Source organism: Hyperolius riggenbachi, chromosome 9 (genome assembly GCF_040937935.1).
Source record: "Hyperolius riggenbachi isolate aHypRig1 chromosome 9, aHypRig1.pri, whole genome shotgun sequence".
NCBI lineage: Eukaryota > Metazoa > Chordata > Amphibia > Anura > Hyperoliidae > Hyperolius > Hyperolius riggenbachi.
This window is the reverse complement of record NC_090654.1, coordinates 153,150,309-153,177,058: the sequence shown is the minus strand read 5'-3', so window position 1 is coordinate 153,177,058 and position 26,750 is coordinate 153,150,309. Positions and strand designations below refer to the sequence as shown.

Here is a 26,750-nt window from a genome sequence, read left to right as displayed (position 1 = left end):
TTTGAAAAAGATTCAATTCTACCATATAACATAACTATAACCCCCTATATTACTCTGAATCAGGCAAAGGGACTTAAAGATCATAATCTATTGGTGTATGACACCTTACAATTATGGTATAAATATAGAAACACCATGAAATTGGGTTCTATTAAACCCCCTAAACTTTCTTTTTTGGGACACCCCGGTTTTCCCTCAGCCTATACTGACCGTTCTGCATTTTCATGTTGGATAACCCATGGATACACAAATTCCAATAAATTTTGGATGTCTGAAAAATGTATCCCATTCTCGCTATTACAGCTAAATAGAAATATTCCCAACTCAGAATAGTTTAGGTATCTTCAAATAAGAAACTTTTATCTGGCTTCCTCGGCCACTAACGCACAATTTAATTTGGTAAACCTTGCGCAAGAACACAAAACAAAGCCAATGATTTACTGGGAAGAGGAGATACAGATTGACTTAACTTTATCTGAATGGTGTGCTATAGCCCAAAATCTTCATAAAGTGACTAGAACTCCCATGATAAGAGATACTGCAATGAAAATATTCACTAGATGGTACAGAACCCCCTTAACCACTTGCCGACCGCCTACTTCATATTGGCGGCGGCAAAGTGGCAGCCCCAGGACCACGTAACGCAGATTGGCGTCAGGTCCTGGGGCACTCTCTGGCCGGGGATCGCGCGCTGGGATGCGCGCGCATCCGCCGGCAATAGGCTCCGCCCACCCGCGACGTCATCCCGCCGGCCAATCGGAAGCGCCGGCGGGTTGTTAACCCGACGATCGCCGGATAGGAAGCGTATAATACGCTTGTAATGTTTACAAAGTGTATTATACAGGCTGCCTCCTGCCCTGGTGGTCCCAGTGTCCGAGGGACCACCAGGGCAGGCTGCAGCCACCCTAGTCTGCACCCAAACACACTGATCTGCCCCCCCCTGCCCCCTGATCGCCCATAGTACCCCTCAGACCCCCCCCTGCCCACCCCCCAGACCACCGTTTGCACACAATCACCCCCCTAACCACCCATCAATCACTCCCTGTCACTATCTGTCAACGCTATTTTTTTTTTTAGTCCCTAAACTGCCCCCTGCTCCCTCCTGATCACCCCCCCACCCCTCAGATTCTCCCCAGACCCCCCCAGACCCTCCCCCCCCCTGTGTACTGTATGCATCTATCCCCCCTGATCACCTGTCAATCACCTGTCAATCACCCGTCAATCACCCCCTGTCACTGCCACCCATCAATCAGCCCCTAACCTGCCCCTTGCGGGCAATCTGATCACCCACCCACACCAATAGATCGCCCGCAGATCCGACATCAGATCACCTCCCAAATCCATTGTTTACATCTATTCTCTCCTCTAAACACCCACTAATTACCCATCAATCACCCATCAATCACCCCCTATCACCACCTGTCACTTTAACCCATCAGATTAGACCCTTGCGGGCACCCAATCACCCGCCCACATGCTCAGATTGCCCTCAAACCCCCCCCTTATCGATTCGCCAGTGCATTATTTACATCCGTTCTTCCCTGTAATAACCCACTGATCACCTGTCAATCACCCCCTGTCACTGCCACCCATCAATCACTCCCTGTCACTGCCACCCATCAATCAGCCCCTAACCTGCCCCTTGCGGGCAATCTGATCACCCACCCACACCAATAGATCGCCCGCAGATCCGACATCAGATCACCTCCCAAATCCATTGTTTACATCTATTCTCTCCTCTAAACACCCACTAATTACCCATCAATCACCCATCAATCACCCCCTATCACCACCTGTCACTGTTACCCATCAGATTAGACCCTTGCGGGCACCCAATCACCCGCCCACACGCTCAGATTGCCCTCAGACCCCCGCCTTATCAATTTGCCAGTGCAATATTTACATCTGTTATTCCCTGTAATAACCCACTGATCACCTGTCAATCACCCATCAATCACCCCCTGTCATTGCCACCCATCAATCACCCCCTGTCACTGCCACCCATCAATCAGCCCCTAACCTGCCCCTTGCGGGCAATCTGATCACCCACCCACACCAATAGATCGCCCGCAGATCCGACATCAGATCACCTCCCAAGTGCAGTGTTTACATCTCTTCTCTCCTCTAAACACCCACTAATTACCCATCAATCACCCCCTATCACCACCTGTCACTGTTACCCATCAGATTAGACCCTAATCTGCCCCTTGCGGGCACCCAATCACCCGCCCACATGCTCAGATTGCCCTCAGACCCCCGCCTTATCAATTCGCCAGTGCAATATTTACATCTGTTATTCCCTGTAATAACCCACTGATCACCTGTCAATCACCCATCAATCACCCCCTGTCACTGCCACCCATCAATCACCCCCTGTCACTGCCACCCATCAATCAGCCCCTAACCTGCCCCTTGCGGGCAATCTGATCACCCACCCACACCAATAGATCGCCCGCAGATCCGACATCAGATCACCTCCCAAGTGCAGTGTTTACATCTCTTCTCTCCTCTAAACACCCACTAATTACCCATCAATCACCCCCGATCACCACCTGTCACTGTTACCCATCAGATTAGACCCTAATCTGCCCCTTGCGGGCACCCAATCACCCGCCCACACCTCAGAACGCCCTCAGACCCCAGCCCTGATCACCTCGCTAGTGCATTGCTTGCATCTATTTCCCCCCTCTAATCACACCTTGAGACACCCATAAATCACCTCCTGTCACCCCCTAGCACACCTACCAATCAGATCAGGCCCTAATTTGCCCCGTGTGGGCTCCTGATCACTCGGCCAAACCCTCAGATCCCCCTCAGACCCCCTTCCGATCACCTCCCCAGTGCATTGATTGCATCTATTTTCCCCTCTAACCGCCCCCTGAGACACCCATCAATCACCTCCTGTCACCCCCCTAGCACTCCTATCCATCAGATCAGGCCCAATACATCCTGTCATCTAAGAGGCCACCCTGCTTATGACCGTTTCCACAAAATTTGCCCCCTCATAGACCACCTGTCATCAAAATTTGCAGATGCTTATACCCCTGAACAGTCATTTTGAGAAATTTGGTTTCCAGACTACTCACAGTTTTGGGCCCGTAAAATGCCAGGGCAGTATAGGAACCCCACAAGTGACCCCATTTTAGAAAGAAGACACCCCAAGGTATTCTGTTAGGTGTATGATGAGTTCATAGAAGATTTTATTTTTTGTCAAAAGTTAGCGGAAATTGGATTTTTATTGTTTTTTTCACAAAGTGTCATTTTTCACTAACTTGTGACAAAAAATAAAATCTTCTATGAACTCACCATACCCCTAACGGAATACCTTGGGGTGTCTTCTTTCTAAAATGGGGTCACTTGTGGGGTTCCTATACTGCCCTGGCATTTTAGGGGCCCTAAACCGTGAGGAGTAGTCTAGAATCCAAATGCCTCAAAATGACCTGTGAATAGGACGTTAGGCCCCTTAGCGCACCTAGGTTGCAAAAAAGTGTCATACATGTGGTATCGCCGTACTCAGAAGAAGTAGTATAATGTGTTTTGGGGTGTATTTTTATACATACCCATGCTGGGTGGGAGAAATCTCTCTGTAAATGGACAATTGTGTGTAAAAAAAATCAAATAATTGTCATTTACAGAGATATTTCTCCCACCTAGCATCTGTATGTGTAAAAATACACCCCAAAACACATTATACTACTTCTCCTGAGTACAGCGGTACCACATGTGTGGCACTTTTTTGCACCCTAAGTGCGCTAAGGGTCGCAAAGTCCAATGAGTACCTTTAGGATTTCACAGGTCATTTTGCGACATTTGGTTTCAAGACTACTCCTCACGGTTTAGGGCCCCTAAAATGCCAGGGCAGTATAGGAACCCCACAAATGACCCCATTTTAGAAAGAAGACACCCCAAGGTATTCCGTTAGGAGTATGGTGAGTTCATAGAAGATTTTATTTTTGTCACAAGTTAGCGGAAAATGACACTTTGTGAAAAAAACAATTAAAATCAATTTCCGCTAACTTGTGACAAAAAAAAAAAATCTTCTATGAACTCACCATACTCCTAATGGAATACCTTGGGGTGTCTTCTTTCTAAAATGGGGTAATTTGTGGGATTCCTATACTGTCCTGGCATTTTAGGGGCCCTAAACCGTGAGGAGCAGTCTTGAAACGAAATTTCTCAAAATGACCTGTGAAATCCTAAAGGTACTCATTGGACTTTGGGCCCCTTAGCGCAGTTAGGGTGCAAAAAAGTGCCACACATGTGGTATCGCCGTACTCAGGAGAAGTAGTATAATGTGTTTTGGGGTGTATTTTTCCACATACCCATGCTGAGTGGGAGAAATATCTCTATAAATTGACAATTGTGTGTAAAAAAAATAAAAAAATTGTCATTTACGGAGATATTTCTCCCACCCAGCATGGGTATGTGTAAAAATACACCCCAAAACACATTATACTACTTCTCCTGAGTACGGCAATACCACATGTGTGGCACTTTTTTGCAGCCTAACTGCGCTAAGGGGCCCAAAGTCCAATGAGCATCTTTAGGCTTTACAGGGGTGCTTACAATTAGGCACCCCCCAAAATGCCAGGACAGTGAACACACCCCACAAATGACCCCATTTTGGAAAGTAGACACTTCAAGGTATTCAGAGAGGAGCATAGTGAGTCCGTGGCAGATTTCATTTTTTTTTGTCGCAAGTTAGAAGAAATGGAAACTTTTTTTTTTTCTGTCACAAAGTGTCATTTTCTGCTAACTTGTGACAAAAAATAAAATCTTCAATGAACTCACCATGCCTCTCACTGAATACTTTGGGATGTCTTCTTTCCAAAATGGGGTCATTTGGGGGGTATTTGTACTATCCTGGAATTTTAGCCCCTCATGAAACCTGACAGGTGCGCAGAAAAGTCAGAGATGCTTGAAAATGGGAAAATTCACTTTTTGCACCATAGTTTGTGAACGCTATAACTTTTACCCAATCCAATAAATATACACTGAATGGTTTTTTTTTTATCAAAGACATGTAGCAGAATAACTTTCGCGCTCAAATGTATAGGAAATTTTACTTTATTTGAAAAATGTCAGCACAGAAAGTTAAAAAAGTCATTTTTTTGACAAAATTCATGTCTTTTTTGATGAATATAATAAAAAGTAAAACTCGCAGCAGCAATCAAATAGCATCAAAAGAAAGCTGTATTAGTGACAAGAAAAGGAGGTAAAATTCATTTAGGTGGTAGGTTGTATGACTGAGCAATAAACCGTGAAAGCTGCAGTGGTCCGAATGGAAAAAGGCTCTGGTCCTTAAGGGGTTTTATGACTGCAGTCCTTAAGTGGTTAAAATTGCACAAAATTTTCCCTTCGGTTTCTCCACTCTGTTTTAGAGGCTGTATGGAAGATGGATCATTTTCCCATATTTTTGGGGATTGTACGAAAGTTCGCCATGTATGGGACAAATTGCAGGAAACAATATCTACTCTCTCTTCCCCCCAGGTTTCTATTGAAGCCAAACATGCATTGCTGTTCGCCCCTAATAAAAGTGTCCCCAAGAAATTTAGAAGAATTTACTATGCATATATATGCTCAATTCTTTGGGTTATAGCACGCCAATGGAAACAAACTGTGGTTCCCCTTTCCATGGTAGTCACTCGAATAGAAGAAATGCGTTTAACAGACTATTTCATGTTTTACACCATTCTACTTTAAAATATCATACTGAATCGGAAAATTGGGCTTCTACTTCTTTAGACTCAACTTCTAATTCGTGACTCAACATTTCCTGAAATGTCTTGCAAGAATATTCAAAATATTATGCAAACTTATGTTATTGAAGCTATATATTAGTTCTTATATGCTCTTGTTCCTGTATATGATGGACATGCTGTTTTCTTAACAACTCCTTTAATTGTTATAATATATTCAGCTTTGATTGTTATTATATAGCTATGATTCCGTAGACTGCTAACGTTATGTTTGTAATATGTGGAATTTTCTTATTGCAATAAAACTGAGTGAAAGAAAACAATGACAAGTAAGAACTTACCAACGTAATTTTCCACATCACTGACATAGAAGGTGGGAGCAGGTACGGAAAGGCCTAGACCATCTTTCTTTGGCACAAGTACTGGTTCTGTAAAACCACTGTCTTCAAAATACTCCACTGTTAACTGACTGCCGTTCAGTTTAGTCACCACATCTTCAGCGCTGAAAGTTAAAAGTCACTATGTTATCATCAATAATTGGCAATGTAAAGTTCATCTGCTGCTGAATCTTTCTTATCAAATATTAATGCCATAGAGCAAGCCTTGCTGACAAATTAATGGGATGAGTTAGCTGTAGGATCTACTGACATTTCAGATAATACTTTTTCTTGGTTTGTCAACAGAAAATACATTTATCGAGTCTCTGTGTACTGTATATTCTATAAACCGTGAGAAAAGCAGAATATGAGATACATTTCAAGAAGATTCCGATCATAACAGAAAATGATCAGAAACCCTGAAAAGCTATATTTTAGATGCTGAAAAACAGAAGTCACCCACGGATTTCTTATTGGTCTTGTAGTCAAAAGACACCCTAATTATTCCTCTTGTATGTACACCAGGTCATTCCTAGAGCTGCAATAAGTTTATAATCCCTCCTATGCTGTGAATTCATATATATTAAATGAACATAATGTAAAAAAATATTTAAAACAGACAAAGAAACAAAAACCTCCTTATGATGACCTAGCAGGTCAGAAGATCTGTGAATTCAACTGCAAACATCTCACCACCAGTGTCTACAAAGGACAAAAGATAATTCAATTTGACAGCCCAAGACAGAAACTGCTATAAAAATCTGGTGAATTGACCTTTTGAAGTATTGCCTAAACCAGGAGTGCCCACACTTTTTCGTCTTGCGAGCTACTTTAACCATTTCAGCCGCCCAGACGTGATCCTCACATCCAGACGGCTTCTCTGCTGCGGTGCTGCACTTCGGTGCGCCCCCGTGCTGTTCCCCGGTAGCCCTGTGATCAGTGAACATGGTTCCCGATCACCGATCAAAATCCCCAGCAAAATAAACGATGGTCTCTTACCAGAGGCCACAGTCTTTCTGCAAAAAAAGTTTCCCCGTCCTCCTTGTGCTTCCGGTTAGCGAGAAGCACAAGATTAAAAAAAAAACTCAAGGTGGCCATCTTGTGGCTAAATAGTAAAACTACATCTACAAACATTTCTGAAGGGAATTCACACACATTTTAACATTTAAAATTAACTGTATATTTCCCACACCAAAAAATTACCCAAATAAATTTTTTAATGGGAAAAAAAATACAATTAAAAAAACAAAAACAAAACAAAAACAAATAGTTACCTAAGGGTCTGAACTTTTTAAATATGCATGTGAAGGGGGTATACTACAAACATTTTTTAAATTATAAGCTTGTAAATAGTGATGGAAGCAAAACGGAAAAAATGCACCTTTGTTTCCAAATATAATATTGGCGCCATACATTGTGATAGGGACAAAATTTAAATGGTGTAATAACCGAGACAAACAGGCAAATAAAATACATAGGTTTTATTTATGGTAGCATGGATTATTTTAAAGCTATAATGGACGAAAACTGAGAAACAATGAATTTTTTCCATTTTTTTTTCTTATTATTCCTGTTCAAATGCATTTATAAAAAAATAATTCTTAGCAAAATGTACCACCCAAAGAAAGCCTAATTAGTGTCGGAAAAAACAAGATATAGATCAACAACTTGTGATAAGTAGTGATGAAGTTATTAGCGAATGAATGGGAGGTGAAAATTGCTCTGATGCATAAGGTGAGAAATTCCTGCGGGCTTAAAATTCGCCGACGCCAGGAGATCTACCGAAGTTTCAAATGCACCACTTCCCCCCCAGAAAGGTAGTTAGGTATAGATCCTTTCAGTACAGGTTAGCTAGGTATATGTGTCATCTCTCATACCTATTCTTCCAAAGCGCAAACCACAACTACGATTCAGCCACAGCAAAGAACCAGCAATTGACTGTCCACCCTCTGTGTCACCTGCAGTACCAGCTAGCTTCCCAGCACCGTTCGCACTGCATCAGGAAACAGGTCATGTGCAGCAGCACTGCACGCAGCCATGACACCTCGTCCTCACTGCCTACATCACCAGCGGCTTAGGGAGCGGGGCAAAGTGAGTGGAGGCGGAAGTGTTGCCTCCAGCGCCCCCCCCCAGCCATTACACTGCATCATGGCAGAGCCGCCACTGGCCTCTCAGCCGTGCCTCTCTCCTCCATGATTGGACACAGATCAGTGGCCAGCAGCAGAATCTGATAGGACGCATTCTACAGCTGCCGGCCGCAAAATTCAATGGGATGGCGCCATTAAGCCGCGATCTACCAATCAGGCGGTAGCGATCTACCGGTAGATCGCGATCGACCTATTGGGCAGCCCTGGCCTAAACCGACTGCATATTATGAAAAACTTCAGTACACATTTGGGATGTGATCACTTACATTTAGTGAAACTTGTAAAAAAAAAAAAAATTGAAGAGTCACTGTACATACATATAGCAAAATGCTGTAAAATTATTTATGATCTCCAGCATCAGAAACACATCCTATATCTAAATATTGCTGTATATTGGTATGTAACCTAGCCCTCCCAGTGATGCTTAGCCTAAGCTGTTTAGATGCATTGCGCATAACTCTCCTCCCCAAGAGCATTCTGTGAGACTAGGTATGTTTTGTACTGGCTTTAGAACTCTCAGTAAACAAACATTCCACAGAGCTGCACCTAACAGGACTAAAGATATTACCATCTGTGATACATTTCGGAATGTAAATCAGGGAGAAGAAAGATTTTACAATTAACAAACACTAAATAATTTATAAATGAATATTGTAAACAAAACAATTTTCTTTATTATTATGTTTATTTATTTTGTTAAATAAGGGGTTCGTCACCATAGGTGTAAGACTCAACGACAGGTCACAAAATCTAGCACTGTAATGTCAAAAAATATAGATGTCTCTATCACATTTTGAATGTCCACTTTGAAAGCCGAATATTGTTAATATTAAAAAGTATAGGTCTTTGTTTTTTGTTTTGTTTTTTTTTCTTTAAAAGACAGCCTTAAAGTAAACTTGCCATCAAAGACTGGAAAGGTGCCATTGTAGACATTCTACTGATTCCTTGGAAGTCAGACAAAACTACTGCTTGATGTCTGCATTATTGTGAGGAAGCGCTGCTTTTTCGAGGAATCCACTGGAGCTCGAAAGAGCTCCATATGAGTAATAGATGCTTTATGCAGGGTAGGAAGGATGAAAAGTAGAAAGCCTAACCATAGTCTGCAACCAAGCTATCTATTGCAGAATCGTTTTGAAGCATAACTGTATTTACTGACAGGATTACAGTAAACTGCCTGCCTCACAGAAAGCATCAACATCTAAATTGGGCATCCTACCTATTATGCCCGTCAATATGCATTATGTATGTATATGTACGTGTATGGATATGTATTATGCTCCATCAAAATGCACTAGTTACCTCCAGTCTATCTAGAGAGCTATGAGGCAGACAGGTGCTGGGGTTATGACAATGAGTGAGGTGATGACAGTTTATGGCTGCAATGGTGGAAGACCCTCCCTGCGAATAGAAGCTCTGCCCTGGTTTCACCTCCAATCTATCTTTTAGCTTATTTGGCTAGACAGGAGATATCATTTTTGGTTAAAAAACAGCATGGTGTGTGTATGGGAGGCACTAGTATATAATATTCAGATCTCTGTTTCACAGTTCTCGGTTTTTCAACCTAGGTAGGGGCTCCAAGGGATTTTTTGAGTGTACTTTGGGGACCAAAGAGATAACCCAACATTACTCTGCACAGAAACAAAAGTGTGCTTTCTTAAAACAGAAAGTATTTGCGATAATTCAGGTTGGAGTGAGCTCCGAGATGTCTCCCAGTACATCACTGCTGAATATATGCAAATCAACCATTGCCATTCTTAGAAGCTAAACACACCTCCAGATCCGCTGTAATTGCAATGATGTGTCAGCTTGTAATTAGTACAGAGCCATAATAATCCAACTTGCATACAGACTGTTTCGGATTGGTTGATCCTCATCAGTGCATGGCATGGATTAATTTGTCTCTTTGGAGTAGGACTTGAAACACACAGAGGTACAGACTAACCAGCAAGCTCATGGTGAACCAGAACTCCCTGGAGTGTTTAAGGGGCTACAATGGTCCAAAAGCCCCCTTACTAAAATGCTATGGAAAACAAAAGATTGCTTTCTTAAAACAGAAAGTATTTGAGATAATTCAGGTTGGAGTGAGCTCCGAGATGTCTCCCAGTGCATCACTGCTGAATATATGCAAATCAACCATTGTCGTCCTTAGAATCTAAACACACCTCCAGATCCGCTGGAATGTGTCAGCTTGTAATTAGTACAAAGCCATTATAATCCAACGTGCATACAGACTGTTTCGGATTGGTTGATCCTCATTAGTGCATGGCATGGATTAACTTGGCTCTATGGCGTAGGACTTGAAACACCCAGAGGTATAGGACTAACCAGCAAGCTCATTGTGGTCCAAAAAGCCCCCTTACTAAAATGCGATGGAAAACAAAAGTTTGCTTTCTTAAAACAGAAAGTATTTGTGAAAATTCAGGTTGAAGTGAGCTCCGAGATGTCTCCCCATGCATTAAACCAACCATTGTCGTCCACAGAAACAAAGCAATACTCAACTCTCCAGGATGTCTCACTGCCGCTCCTCTTCTTTCTTCACAAAACTTCTTGTGCATTGGCGCTGTATGACTCTAATGGTGTCCATACATGGAACAATTTTTTTTTCATCCAATCTTACCATTTCTATGTAATATAAGGGAACTGCCTAAATTATCCTTTCAGTATATTCACTTAATTTACCCTTATACTACATATAAATGGTATGTAGATGTGGATGAAAAAACAATGTACCATGTATGGGCACCATAATAGAGATCCAGGAGCTCTCAATTTATGTATTTATTGTATTTATAAAGCGCCAACATATTACGCAGCGCTGAATTTTCAGATAACCACTAGTTTCACCCATTCCAGAAAACAGCTTTATAGAGGCAACATTCATTAACAAAGCCACTATAAAATCATAGTGAAGCTGCAATGTAAGCCAATCACACACTGCACAGCACACACTGCACACAATCAAACACTGCATTTGCACAGTGCTACTATTCTGAGACTTCAAGCTTTAGTACAAAATGGGAGGGCAGAATGAAGACTCAACAGAATTCTGATTGTGCTGTTAATACAACATTGGCTGATGTACCAGTATTGGTGATGTTTCAGACTACACATCAATTGTATGTATTTGAACTTGTGTTGAACTGGTCGTATACCTATCCCCACTATTGGCTATTTCTACTACATACAGCACTACAGAAGTATGTTGGTGCTTCATAAAAAATATTAAAAAAAACCTAAGAAAAAAAACACTTTTCCCACAGGACACAATAATAATTCTCCTAGCAGGTTAGACTTTTCACATATTTCAGATATGTTTTAGCAATCAGGCTAGATTCACACAAGTTTTGGAGAAAATAAATACAATGAAAATCAAATGCTTGATAATGCCATATGGAAGTTAAAGAGGAACTCCAGTGAAGATAATGTAATAAAAAAAAGTGCTTCATTTTTACAATAATTATGTATAAATGATTAAGTCAGTGTTTGCCCACTGTAATATCTTTCCTCTCCCTGATTTACATTCTGACATTTATCACATAGTGACATTTTTACTGCTGGCAGGTGATGTCACTGGAAGTAGCTGCTGCTTGCTTTTTTGGCAGTTAGAAACAGCTGTAAACAGCTATTTCCCACAATGCAACAAAGTTCACAGGCAGGAAACTGCCAAGACCATGGTCCTCACAGTTTCCTGTGTGAGGGGTTTAACCACAATATCAGTCATACAGAGCCCCCTGATGATCGGTTTGTGAAAAGGAATACATTTCTCATCCTGATTGGGATGAAGTTCAATTCTTAGTCACAGTTTCTCTTTAAAGAGAAACTCCGACCAAGAATTTAACTTTATCCAAGCAGTAGCTGATACCCCCTTTTACATGACAAATCTATTGCATTTCACAAACAGACCATCAAGGGGCGCTGTATGACTGATATTGTAGTGAAACCCCTCCCACAAGAAGCTCTGGGACCGCGGTACTCTTGGCAAACTGTCACAATGTAACAATGTTCACAGACAGGAAATACCTGCTTACAGCTGTCTGTAGCGGCCAGAACAGCTAGAAGCAGCTACATAACCTGCCCACAGTAACAATGTCACCATGTAATACATGTCAGAATGTGAATCTGGGAGAGGAAAGATTTTACAATGAGCAAACACTGACTAAATCATTTATACATAATTATTGTAAAAATGAAGCACTTTTTTGTATTACATTATTTTCACTGGAGTTCCTCTTTAAGCAAGTGTTGGACAGTGCTGTCAGATTATAACTGAGTCCAGTGTTTATTTGACACCAGAATGTGCAATTACCATGTTAGAAGGGTTGGACGGTTGGTCACAACTGTTTTAAAAAGACGTTCAGAATGCTTTCCAGATGGCAAAGCTTCTGAGCAGAATTCCCATACTGGTCTATTATGAAACTTTGCATGTATCACTATTTTCCACATCAGTGACAATCTGCACTCCTTCCAATTCTTGTATATTGCACATGTTGCATCGCACAAGAGTTGTAACAGATGAACTAGCAGTGATAGTTTATCAGGAGCTGGCTTCTATCCTGTGAGGATGAGTCAGGTGACCATTCAGATGACTTTGATATCTTCTTATTAGTAGTCTGCAGAAGATGCAGTGCCAGAAGAAGTTTGCCCACTACTAGTAAGCAGAAACGATCACAACACATTTCTTTAAGAAAACCTCTGCTGGTGACCAGAGGAAGTACATGCATCAAGTTCATATCAATGTCACCAGCACATGTGGATCATGACACACTCACAAAGATACAATGCCAATCTAATCTATAGCATGAATGTTGATATCATCATCATTGAAATTCATTGAATTATCTTTCCCTGATGACGCTTGGCATTTTCACAACGATGGAAAGACGGGGACAGCGTGTTTGATGCTAGTGTAAACCAATTTGATCTAAATGCTATTGCAAACTGGAAATTATACAAAACTATCATTATGAAGATTTTTAATTCATGTGAAAACACTGATATACACAAAGTACTTACATGACATGAGAAATGAGACAAGACAGGAGACAGATCAATTTCTCAAATCGGAGTGTCGGTAATACAGTATAAACTACTGTACATCTTCAAAAGAAATGGTTGTGTCACTGTGGGTTCTGCAGAGTGTATTCATTAAAGCTAGGCATAAACTTGCAGATGAGGTAAATGATCATTATCTACCTGATATCTGAAATGGTCTACAATGTTGCTACCTTGCCTCAGGCCCCATTCACACCTAAAACGAAAACACAAACATTTTGCGTTTTGTGTGCTGTTGTTTTTCTCCCCTCCCAGCTCTCCACTGCGCGCTGCGTTTTTTCAGAGCGGTTTTGTATTTCACTCCCTGACGCAAGTCAGCAAGTGAACTCTTTGACCCGAAAAGAATAAATACAATGTATTTATTCTTAAAAATGCGAACACAATCACTGCACAAAGCAACTTTGTGAGTGTTTTGCGTTTTTACTACCTTCCATTATAGCAAAAATGCTTAAAAAATGGTACAGGCACCGCTCCACTGAGCGGATTGGAAAAAAAACGCGCAGCTGTGAACTCTCTCACAGAATCATTGCACAAGCGTTTTGTGGGTGATTTTGAAAATCGCCTGTACTTGAAAAGGCGGAAAACGCCCCCTAGTGTGAACGAGCCCTCACTCTACATTAGCAAAGATTTAATCTTATCTCCATTGCACCACCATAACCATGAGCTTCATAATGCTTAGTGTGGTTTGCCTTCTTAAAACTGAAGGAACGGTTTTTCTATTAAAACAGAAGGAATTTCTGTTTTAAGAAGGCAAACCGCACTGAGCATTGTTTTTTAGTCGGGGGGCTTTTCAGTCTCTTTTAGTCCCCTATACCTTCCTTTTGGTTTTGGGTCACCCCAAGCTGTTTGGTTACTGTGTTGGGCTTTTAGGACCATTGTAGTCCCTTACACACCCCAATGAGTTCTGGGTCACCATGAGCTTGCTGGTTAGTCTGTGCCTCTCGGATTTACAAGCCCTACTCCATAGAGCCAAATTAATCCATGCCATGCACTGATGAGGATCAAACAATCCGAAACAGTCTGTATGCATGTTGGATTATTATGGCTCTGTACATATTAACAAGGTGACACATCATTGCATTCCAGCGGTTCTGGAGGTGTGTTTAGCTTCTAAGGGTACAATGGTTAATTTGCATATATTCAGCAGTGGTGCCTGGGAGACATCTCGAGCTCACTCCAACCTGAATTAACGCAAATTCTTTCTGTTTTAGGAAAGCAAACTTTTGTTTTTCTTAACATCTTAGTAAGGGGGCTTTTAGGACCATTGTAGTCCCTTACACACCCCAATGAGTTCTGGGTCACCATGAGCTTGCTGGTTAGTCTGTGCCTCTCGGATTTACAAGCCCTACTCCATAGAGCCAAATTAATCCATGCCATGCACTGATGAGGATCAAACAATCCGAAACAGTCTGTATGCATGTTGGATTATTATGGCTCTGTACATATTAACAAGGTGACACATCATTGCATTCCAGCGGTTCTGGAGGTGTGTTTAGCTTCTAAGGGTACAATGGTTAATTTGCATATATTCAGCAGTGGTGCCTGGGAGACATCTCGAGCTCACTCCAACCTGAATTATCGCAAATTCTTTCTGTTTTAGGAAAGCAAACTTTTGTTTTTCTTAACATCTTAGTAAGGGGGCTTTTAGGACCATTGTAGTCCCTTACACACCCCAATGAGTTCTGGGTCACCATGAGCTTGCTGGTTAGTCTGTGCCTCTCGGATTTACAAGCCCTACTCCATAGAGCCAAATTAATCCATGCCATGCACTGATGAGGATCAAACAATCCGAAACAGTCTGTATGCATGTTGGATTATTATGGCTCTGTACATATTAACAAGCTGACACATCATTGCATTCCAGCGGTTCTGGAGGTGTGTTTAGCTTCTAAGGGTACAATGGTTAATTTGCATATATTCAGCAGTGGTGCCTGGGAGACATCTCGAGCTCACTCCAACCTGAATTATCGCAAATTCTTTCTGTTTTAGGAAAGCAAACTTTTGTTTTGAGATTCATAATAGAGTAACCAAGCAGCTCAGGGTGACCCAAACTACTAGCAATGTATTCCTAGTAGTTTGGGTCACCCTGAGCTGCTTGGTTACTCTGTTGTACTCGACCAAGTCCTATTTCATACAGCCTTATCAATCCCTGCCATGTACTGATGAGGACCAAAAGTCCGAAACAGGCTGTCTACATGTGGGTTTGATATGGCTGTGTAAAACTTAAAGCTATAGGCTTGCTATAAACCAGCGGTTCTGGATGCTTGCTTGGCTTAACAAGGGCGGAAAGGGATAATTTGCATATTTAGTAGGTGTGCATTGTGGGTAACCACAAATGTTCATTTATAACTGAATTATTGCAAATTTCCTTCTGTTTTAAGAAGGCAATTACACCGAGATTCATAATGTAATAGAAAACCAAACCAGCCCTGCTCTCGCACTGCTCTGTCCACAGCACCCCAAAAATCAGACCATATTGCAACAATACATACGTATTTCCAGTGAACAAGCCTTCTTGTAATTTTAATCCATTCCCCTCAAACAAGGGGAAAGGGATAGTTTGTAATTCAACAGAACATTTTATAGTAACCAAACTGCCATCGCAGAATTATAAACATACAAATGTTATCGTCACAGATAGTTATATTAAATTAATGGATTCCAAACCTTTAAGAAACAATAGGCTGTCTGCAATGTAAGATCGTTCCTCACTTATTTCAATGCAATAGCATGTGTGTGTGTTGCTTAATTAAAGCGGACCCAAACCAAACATTTTTTTAATGAAAAAGATTTAGTTGCACCACTCTGACACATACAAAGATAAATACACACTGCTTCAAACCTATGATCATTTCAGTGCATGCTTTTCACCCTTCTCTTTTCATAGCTAGGGTTATACTGGGGACAGCCATTAGCAATTCCTCCTTTGCCAGACACCATCTACTCCACCAGTTTGCCGGAAAAATCCCGGCAATTTGAAAGGAAGGGAGGGGTTCCTCCAATAAATGTAAAATATTTTATATTTGTCATCATGCAGCTAAAAAAAGGCTGCTATTTATTATTATAATTTAGAAAATAGATTTTATTTCTGAAATCTTGTATTTTTAATTTGGGTCCACTTTAAACCGAAAGACTGCTGCTGATATTAATGGTAATACAGTGGTGTGAAAAACTATTTGCCCCCTTCCTGATTTCTTATTCTTTTGCATGTTTGTCACACTTAAATGTTTCTGCTCATCAAAAACCGTTAACTATTAGTCAAAGATAACATAATTGAACACAAAATGCAGTTTTAAATGATGGTTTTTATTATTTAGTGAGAAAAAAAAACTCCAAATCTACATGGCCCTGTGTGAAAAAGAAATTGCCCCCCTTGTTAAAAAATAACTTAACTGTGGTTTATCACACCTGAGTTCAATTTCTGTAGTCACCCCCAGGCCTGATTACTGACACACCTGTTTCAATCAAGAAATCATTTAAATAGGAGCTATCTGACACAGAGAAGTAGACCAAACGCACCTCAAAAGCTAGACATCATGCCAAGATCCAAAGAAATTCAGGAACAAATGAGAACAAAAGTACTGTAATTGAGATCTATCAGTCTGGTAAAGGTTATAAAGCCATTTCTAAAGCTTTGGGACTCCAGCAAACCACAGTAAGAGCCATTATCCACAAATGGCAAAAACATGGAACAGTGATGATCCTTCCCAGGAGTGGCTGGCCGACCAAAATTACCCCAAGAGCGCAGAGAAAACTCATCCGAGAGGCCACAAAAGACCCCAGGACAACATCTAAAGAACTGCAGGCCTCACTTGCCTCAATTAAGGTCAGTGTTCATGACTCCACCATAAGAAAGAGACTGGGCAAAAATGGCCTGCATGGCAGATATCCAAGACGCAAACCACTTTTAAGCAAAAAGAACATTAAGGCTCGTCTCAGTGTTGCTAAAAAACATCTCAATGATTGCCAAGACTTTGGGGAAAATACCTTGTGGACCGACGAGACAAAAGTTGAACTTTTTGGAAGGTGTGTGTCCCGTTACATCTGGCGTAGAAATAACACAGCATTTCAGCAAAAGAACATCATACCAACAGTAAAATATGGTGGTGGTAGTGTGATGGTCTGGGGTTGTTTTGCTGCTTCAGGACCTGGAAGGCTTGCTGTGATAGATGGAACCATGAATTCTACTGTCTACCAAAAAATCCTGAAGAAGAATGTCCGGCCATCTGTTTGTCAACTCCAGCTGAAGCGATCTTGGGTGCTGCAACATAACAATGACCCAAAACACACCAGCAAATCCACCTCTGAATGGCTGAAGAAAAACAAAATGAAGACTTTGGAGTGGCCTAGTCAAAGTCCTGACCTGAATCCTATTGAGATGTTGTGGCATGACCTTAAAAAGGCGGTTCATGCTAGAAAACCCTCAAATAAAGCTGAATAACAACAATTCTGCAAAGATGAGTGGGCCAAAATTCCTCCAGCGCGCTGTAAAAGACTCGTTGCAAGTTATCGCAAATGCTTGATTGCAGTTATTGCTGCTAAGGGTGGCCCAACCAGTTATTAGGTTCAGGGGGCAATTTCTTTTTCACACAGGGCCATGTAGGTTTTGAGTTTTTTTTCTCACTAAATAATAAAGACCATCATTTAAAACTGCATTTTGTGTTCAATTATGTTATCTTTGACTAATAATTAACGTTTTTTGATGAGCTGAAACATTTAAGTGTTACAAACATGCAAAAGAATAAGAAATCAGGAAGGGGGCAAATAGTTTTTCACACCACTGTACCTTTAAGTCAGCTGGTATGATGACAGTTCCACTGACATCCCTCAGAGTGCCACATTACCTCCACCAAAGTTCATTCCTCTTTTTTGCAACCACAATTTGGCTAAGCTATAAAGGCTCATACACAAGCTCAACAAAAGTCTTTTAAAGGCATAATTATCAAACAACTTTTGTTGTTGAAACCAACCAACAGTTGGATTGACTTGAGCTGTGTCTTATCAGTTGTTTGAACAATAGCAAACAACTTTTTTGGTTTGTTTCAACAACAAAAGTTGTTTGATAATTTTGCATTTAAAAAACTTTTATTGAACATGTGTATGAGTATTAACACTGCTCACATTACATAGACTTGCAATCTCCTGATTAATAGCCATGTTTTCCCATCTGTGAGACAACTCTCACTAAGTCATTACATGACCTGGACAAACAAGTGTCCAATGTAGTCTGCTCAGGGATAGTGATCTTATCCTCCTCACTCCTTTTTATCCACCAAGGCATCCCGTGGTTAAACAGGTATCTGATGGAGGGGCAGATGAGGTCGTCCATGCAGTGCTTTAATATTCTTGCTCCGGCAGCTCGGTGGCTCAACAACAGCTGACATGTGGGGGAGATGACTTCCCCTTTCTATACCTATCCCTGCCTTCTCTCTTCCTCCACAGAGAATGGAGGCAATGCAAGCAGCCTTCTGGTAATAGGTCAAAGGCAGTTTAGCACGTACATGTAAAAAAGTGGATCAGCTGATTTTGGCGCGCGGCTCTGAGAGCCGAGCGACGAAACTGGGCACCCCATAGCATCAATACTATGCTGCGCAGGGCACGTAGCGGTAATTTGGGGATCTGACGGCTGCCAGACCCCGAATTACATCTTGCGACAACTCGGTGGGGGAATAGTATTTAACGCCGCCTGAGTTTAGCGGCAGCGGTGAGAACCGTCATTCGGCTCTCACCGCGACTAACTGAGCGGCGCCAAAATAAGATGCACCCGTAAAAAAGGCATGCAGTAAAAAGTATCCCGGAGATAGCTGTTAGTAGAATACTGGTAAAATTACCAAATTACCAATATTCTACTAGTTAATTACGATAGTAAAATATTGGTAACTTTTACCAATATTTTTCTATGACCTAACTTAACCCTTCACCAATATTTTTCTATGACCTAACTTAACCCTTCCCTTACACAAACTCTCTCTCCCAATGCTCAACACTAACCGACCCCCCTGGCGATGCCTAACCCTAATCCTGGTGATGCCTAACCTTAAACCACCCGTCACCCCTGTTGATGCCTAACCCTAAGAACCCCCCATAATGCCTAACACTAAGGGGCCCCCCACCAGCACCTAACCCTAAAACACCCTCTACGATCCCTATCCACTGATGTTTTGAGCACTGTCATAGGTGCCTTTGTTGATAAGCCACAATTATCAGCTAGTAGTGGGCATCAGAGGTGCCTGATAAAATATCCCCTGGTGCCCTTTATTGGTTTCAGCACCTACCTATATCCAAATCCATATTCTAACCGTAGTACTGTAATGTTTGTGTGCCAAAGTGTAGTTTAGTATGTGTGGTGCTGGGGAGTGTGTGGCGTGAGAGTATGGGGGGGAGGTGGTTCACAAGTATGAGAGCAATGTGGATGGGATGCAATGTTATGTGTAGGGATGCACTATCATATGCGTGTGAGTAATATGGGGAGGGAGTATGGATTTGTTTGTGCAGTTTCTAATGCGGGAGAGCAATATGGACATTTTTTGGTCATATGTGCATAAGTCCTAATCTGCTAACTCTACCATCAGATGTGTGCACGTGTACAATTGGCACACATTTTGTCCACACTTTGTGCCAGGATCAAACCTAATCCTGCCCCCAATACTGTACAGATACATTGTTGGTGAACAGCTGAGAAATGTGTTCCATGTTTACGATGAAGAAGGGAAGGGGGGATGATGCTGTAAATTACAGAGCAGCTTCAGTGGATGGAATAGAAAAGGGACCAATAAAATTGGCTTCCTATTACCATTTAAATATCTAGTGGAACCCACATGCTCCTGCATCACTGTTAAGGCTCGTACACACGCCGTACTAAAGGCAACGACGGGTCCGTCGTCACCTCCCGCTGGGCGGGTTTTCAGCAGACAGTACAGCGTGTGTACAGTCTGTCGGCGGACTGATAAGGCTGTTTCTGAACGATCCGCCCGGCGTGTGTATGCTTGTATATGTACATGCTTTTGTGATTTTTTTTTTTTCACATGTGTGTGCTGACTTTTGCCTTTTCATATGTGATGTTGCATCTTCATTGTTTTTACTAATACTTGTCCACCTTTGGGTGTGACTTTTGTCATCTCTTTTTAGCCTCTCCATTTCCCCTCCCTCTCTTACCTCTGGAGGTAGCTTCCTTGTGACTCACCTGAGAGAGGGGAGGAATATGGAGTATATATGTTTCATTTGTTGCACTGGAAGTTGTGCTATGATTAAGGGCCATAGTCGGCCCGAAACATGTCAACTATCTGGTTGTGTTGGTTTTACCTGATTCAATAAAAATTGGAATTTTACATCTCGCTGTGGACATTGTGCAGAGTTTTCCCCTTTTCCTGCCTGCTGTTTGGGTCTGAGTCACCTAGCTCCTGCACTGTCTCGGTGAGTGGAGGTTGAGCGGTGTCCACCTTACTCTTCTGGTCCACTGACTTTTTCTCTCTGATCCCTCCTGTTTGTCTAGGATATTATATTGGAAAGTTATACCCGCACAACCTGGACCAAGTTCATGGCTCAAAAAGAGCAAGGAGGTGCTGACAAGGATACACCGGTTATCAAAACCTATTTTCCTACCCTGTCATCCAAATTAACTTCTGATCTTCCAACTCGTATGGTGGAGCACAATAAGAAAACCATCGGTATCTATACTAACCACCAGCCTGTGGGGGATCCTACTCCGATGACAGGAGGTGCTAGAAGCAAGAGTCGGGATGCGTTGATTATAAGCAACAAAAATGATGCTTCAAATACTGACAAGAGCCCGGAGCTTGCCCCAGGAAATTTCGCAGTAGTGGCGATGCCGCCTTGTATGAGCGCCGATAGATCTGTGCTGACTAGTGCCTCTGTGTCTCCTACTTGTTTGCTGGGCTCTTTGGAGGCTGCGATGCAGGCCTCAGAACTTTCTGGCTCTGCGTCTGTGGAGCCTTCAGAGGATCCATATGATCAGGGCTTGGCTGGCGCGGCCTGGGCGGGGAATCAGCTTCCTGAACACACACGGGGCCTGTTTGTTCCTCCAGCCCTGCGTAGTTCATTTGTGGTTCCCGGCAGAGCACCATTCTTTGCTGCACCTCCATCAATGACTTTATCCGGCGTTCGCCTACAGTTATTGCTAGAGATATTCAGCTTTCTGACAAACAGGCTCATCCGACAAAGATTCTGGAAACCTCCATGGATGTTCAACCTCACTGTGTGGAATTCATGAAGGGTCTCCTGGAAGATCTTCAAGGGAGCCAAGTTCCGCAGAGCAGAGGGGTAAATATGTCTTCATCCTATATAGTTTCTGACAATTCACAGGGTCAAGGTCCTCCTGTTTCAGTATTGCCAGCATTTGCTACTGGTCTTCAGGGAAACAAGCCTGTTATCTTGAATCAGTCAGGGCTTGCAAACTCTGTTTTAAACATTTCTCCAGTAGCTTGTCAGGATCCTGGAGAGGCCCTTCCTGTACAGTCCTCAGTAGAAGCTCTGCTTCTTGTATCTCATCCCCAGGTGGTTGACAACAGTGACAGTCATTTGTTTTCCCTGGGTAATTTAGACTATGACCCTGAACAGTCATCGAGATTTGCTGTGGTCTTTTCAAGACAAGCGGGCATTACATCCAGATCAGATGTGACCTTGAATTCAGCATTCATATAATTAGAGAATTTGATGCAGAAAGAGGCACGTGAGTGGTGGGACCTCACTAGTCAGATGGTGGGGACCTCACTAGTCAGATGGTGGGACTAGATGCTATCATAACACGAAGCTTAAGGATCAAAAAGGTGCCCACAACTGTCTACTCCGATGGATTTGCTATTGAGTGGAATGCAATCCTATCTGACTGTTCATTTAAACTTATGAAATTCATTATTGTATATGAAGAAAAGCGGTTAGTAGATTTGCGCCTACAGGTATCAGAGATTCGATAGACTCTCACAAAGTTCACTTCTTTAAAACAATGTGATGAACTTAAAGGGAAGGTTCAGGGACTAGCTAAAAAAAAATAAAAATCCATTTCCACTTACCTGGGGCTTCCTCCAGCCCGTGGCAGGCAGGAGGTGCCCTCGGCGCCGCTCCGCAGGCTCCCGGTGGTCTCCGGCGGCCGACCCGACCTGGCCAGGCCGGCGGCCAGGTCGGGCCTCTTCTGCGCTCCATGGTGCGTTCCACGCCGGCGCGCTGACGTCATCGGACGTCCTCCGGGTTGTACTGCGCAGGCTCAGAACTCAAGGACAACATTGCCAAGATGGAGTTCTTAATCACTGACACCAAGCACATTAAATATTTACGGGACCTGGATGATTACAAGAAAGGGGTTGTTTATGAGTGGGGACAGTGGGAGAGTACTTTAAGGTCTCCTAGACGTGGGTCTCGTCAGAACCCACGTCAACCTAAACAAAAACCAGGGAAAAAGGTTACCTCCAGCTCGCCAAAGACCTCTGATTCATAATCTGAGTGGTCTGATGCCTCAACGGAAGGTCGAGATGCCTCTTGTCCCCCGCAATACTGCCTGAAAGCCTGGCTGAGTCGCGCTTCGTCAGGCATGCCTGGCCAGTCGCTCTCCCATCCCACGGGAGCGAGACGGGAAGGTGCATGTGTGACACAGCGCACATCGGTCAGGCTTTCGAGCAGTATTGCAGGGGACAGGAGCCACCCGGGGAGACGGCGAGGGACTAATCGGCCTCAAGTGGGCTTAAGGAAGCTTCAGGTAAGTATGGTACCTGAGAGGTCATTGATCTCAGGTATACTTTAAAAATAAAAGAAGTAAAAAAAATAAAAGAAGTGTTGATGTACCGCCAAGGCAATGATTGGTGCAAAAGATCACTGGGTCCCTGAACCAATCAGTGTACCTGAAGGTCCATACCCATGATGAGATGTTTACTGCAACTTTTGTTTTTTTGTAGCAGGTGACTTTTCCACAATGAATGATAGTTTTATGAACATTAAACAATGTTTAGTGACATGTGGCATTTGCACCTTTGTTACCATGGTAGTGAAGATGGATCGGTAAACAATCACCATTCGCAGCTGATCCCAGTTCCATCTTCACGTGGGTAGTTAGCTTATATTTGAAAGACTGTCAGTAACAGTGATCATTTATAAAAACAAGTAACAATGTTAGGTAAATAGTAAAGCTTTGTTAAAAAGTGTGTGAGATTTTGCGCAATGCAAAATGGCACATAATGGTTTTAAATGGCAACGCACACGTCCATTTTCCAGGTCGCAATTTACGCAAGTTAAAAAAAATGGATTCCCCATCACATGTAATTGCAATGCCTGTACAATTCCCATAGACTGCTTAGCAGGTGTCAGCAGTCTATGGTGGATTACGCAGGTGCAACAACACCTCTGTTAACTATACCTTATCCTAACCGCCACTCAACTATTCCTAACCCTAACCACCCACCACCTACTCTTAACACTAACCGGTCCCTATCGAAAAGAACTGCAAAAAAGCCATAGGCGCACTTTGAAAATAATGGATTGCTGTGCATCCAGTTTGTATTGAAATTACCTATATGTTACATCATCTCATCATAATGAGTTTTATAATAAATGTTGATGTGTCTCATAGCTTGGACCCCTGTTACATAAAAATTAGGTAGAGACAAACTCAATCCATCATTCAAAAAAAATGTAATTTTCAAAATTATGACCAAACTTGGGAAAGTTTCAGCAAAACTACACGAGTTGGTAGCTAACAAAATACCGACTTTCTAATAGTCCTGGTTGTTAGCTTTCCACAATGGTTTCATTTGTGGCCTTTTTCTGATGTCCTAACTCTTCTGGGGCAATGCAAAAAAGAATGGTGCTGTAATAACTAGTGCAAAAAATGGTCTACAAAAAAGCCTCCTTGAGAATAACGGATTGCTGTGCATCCAGGTTGTTATCAAATAGTGTATATGTGACCTCATTTTAATCATGAGTTGTAGAATACATTTTGATGTGTCTTACAGCTTGAACCCCTGTCCCATACAAATAGGTAGGGTCAAACTCAATCCATCATGAAAAAAGTCATTTTTAAAGTTATGATCAAAAATGAGTCGGTGGCTTACGAAACACCCTTTTTTGAATAGACTTGGTTGTTAGCTTTCCATAATGATGACATTTCTGCTGTCCAAACACTTCCGGGGCTATTTTAACATAGTGTGGCGCTAAAATACTTTGTGGAAAAAATTGGCCTGTACAAAGCCACATGCACCCTTCAGAGGTAATGGCCTGCTAGGTACCAAACTAGCCATGAACTGAGTGATATGTGGTATTATTTTAAGCAAGGTAAGTTGTAGAATAGATTTTAGTGTGTTTTAGCATTCCTTTTAGTGACAAGCTGTGACAAACAATCAAAAGCAATAAAAAAATCTAAAAACCTTGTGACAGAGCAAAGTGACAGAATTTAAAATAGAATACAGGTAGTCCTCGACTTACGAAAGCCCGACTTGCGAACGACCCGCTAAATATGAACGGCATGGATTCTGTGTTTCCATGGAAACAAGTCAAATTTCAAATTGGACTTCTAGTTTTTGAGAAAATCAATAAAAAAAAAATCAAAGAAAAAATGGCTTTTAAACTTGTATAAGCAGGTACAGAGGGCAGAGGTGACACAGAGGGGACACTGGAGCCACATGGGGCATAGAGGAGGTACAGGGAACAGAAATGGCACAATGTTCCGACTTAAGAACCGATTCAGGTTAAGAACGAACCTACAGTCGTTATCTCGTTCGTTAACCGCGGACTACCTGTACATAAATTGTTACATTAGGGACTCAGCTTCTTTAAATACAGTCGGATGCGAAAGTTTGGGCAACCTTGTTAATCATCATGATTTTCCTGTATAAATCATTGGTTGTTACGATAAAAAATGTCAGTTAAATATATCATATAGGAGACACACACAGTGATATTTGAGAAGTGAAATTAAGTTTATTGGATTTACAGAAAGTGTGCATTCATTTTTTTAATAAAATTAGGCAGGTGCATAAATGTGGGCACTGTTGTCATTTTTTTGATTCCAAAGCCTTTAGAACTATTTTTTAGAACTCAAATTGGCTTGGCAAGCTCAGTGACCCCTGACCTACATACACAGGTGAATCCAATTATGAGAAAGAATATTTAAGGGGGTCAATTGTAAGTTCCTCTCCTCTTTTAATTTTCTCTGAAGAGTAGCAACATGAGGGGTCTCAAAACAACTCTCAAATAACCTGAAGACAAAGATTGTTCACCATCATGGTTTAGGGGAAGGATACAGAAAGCTGTCTCAGAGATTTCAGCTGTCTGTTTCCACATTGAGGAAATGGAAGAAGGCTCAGTTCAAGTTAAGGCTCGAAGTGGCAGACCAAGAAAAATCTCAGATAAACAGAGGTGATGAATGGTGAGAACAGTCAGAGTCAACCCACAGACCAGCACCAAAGACCTACAACATCATCTTGCTGCAGATGGACTCACTGTGCATCGTTCAACCATTTGGTGCACTTTATACAAAAAGATGCTGTATGTGAGAGTGATGCAGAGGAAACCTTTTCTCCGCCCACAGCACAAACAGAGATGCTTGAGGTATGCTAAAAAACATTTGGACAAGCCAGCTTCATTTTGGAATAAGGTGCTGTGGACTGATGAAACTAAAATTTAGTTATTTGGGCATAACAAGGGACGTTATGCATGGAGGAAAAACAACACAGCATTCCAAGAAAAAAAACCTGCTACCTACAGTAAAATATGGTGGTGGTATTATCATGCTCTGGGGCTGTGTGGCCAGTGCAGGGACAGCCAATCTTGTCAAAGTTGAGGGACGCATGGATTCCACTCAGTATCAGCAGATTCTGGAGACCAGTGTCCAGGAATCAGTGACAAAGCTGAAGCTGCGCCAGGGCTTGATCTTTCAACAAGACAACGACCCTAAACAATGCTCAAAATCCACTAAAGCACTCATGCAGAGGAACAAGTACAATGTTCAGGAATGGCCATCTCAGTCCCCAGACCTGAATATAATTGAAAATCTGTGGTGTGAGTTAACTACCTGGAGACCGCTCCACGCCCATGGGCGTGGCCGCGGCAGCAGCCCCAGGACCGCCTAACGCCGATTGGCGTCAAGTCCTGGGGCTGCATTTTGCAGGAGATTGCGCACAGGCTGCGCGGGCATCTCCTGCTCGGGGGGCGGAGCTCCGCCCCACCTTCAGTCTCCGAGCGGCTGTTGCCGATGGTGAAACCGCAGTCTTTACTGTTAGTAGAGCACTGCGATCAGCAGCAGCGCTGTACTGGGGACAGGAGTGTGACACGGCTGTCCCCCTGGGGGACAAGAGAGCGATCGGCTCTTATAGGCAGAAGTCTATGACAGCCGATCGCCGGGATTGGCCAGCTGGGGCAGAGGGAGGGGATTGAAAAATAAATAAATAAAAAAAACAGTCAAAAACAGTAAAAAAAAACCAAACAAATATTTATTTAAAAAAATAAACAACTTGGGGGCGATCAGACCCCAC

The 26,750-nt window shown here is 42.3% G+C and overlaps 1 protein-coding gene across 1 annotated transcript in view; it reads right to left on the bottom strand.

Moving 5' to 3' along the window:
* PHF2 (PHD finger protein 2) overlaps window positions 1-26,750 on the bottom strand; it is a 762,463-nt gene that overhangs the window by 497,238 nt on the left and 238,475 nt on the right. Inside the window, exon 4 of the mRNA XM_068253616.1 lies at window positions 6,041-6,201. Coding sequence (XP_068109717.1) covers window positions 6,041-6,201 — 161 coding nt within the window. The remainder of the gene's footprint in view (window positions 1-6,040; window positions 6,202-26,750) is intronic.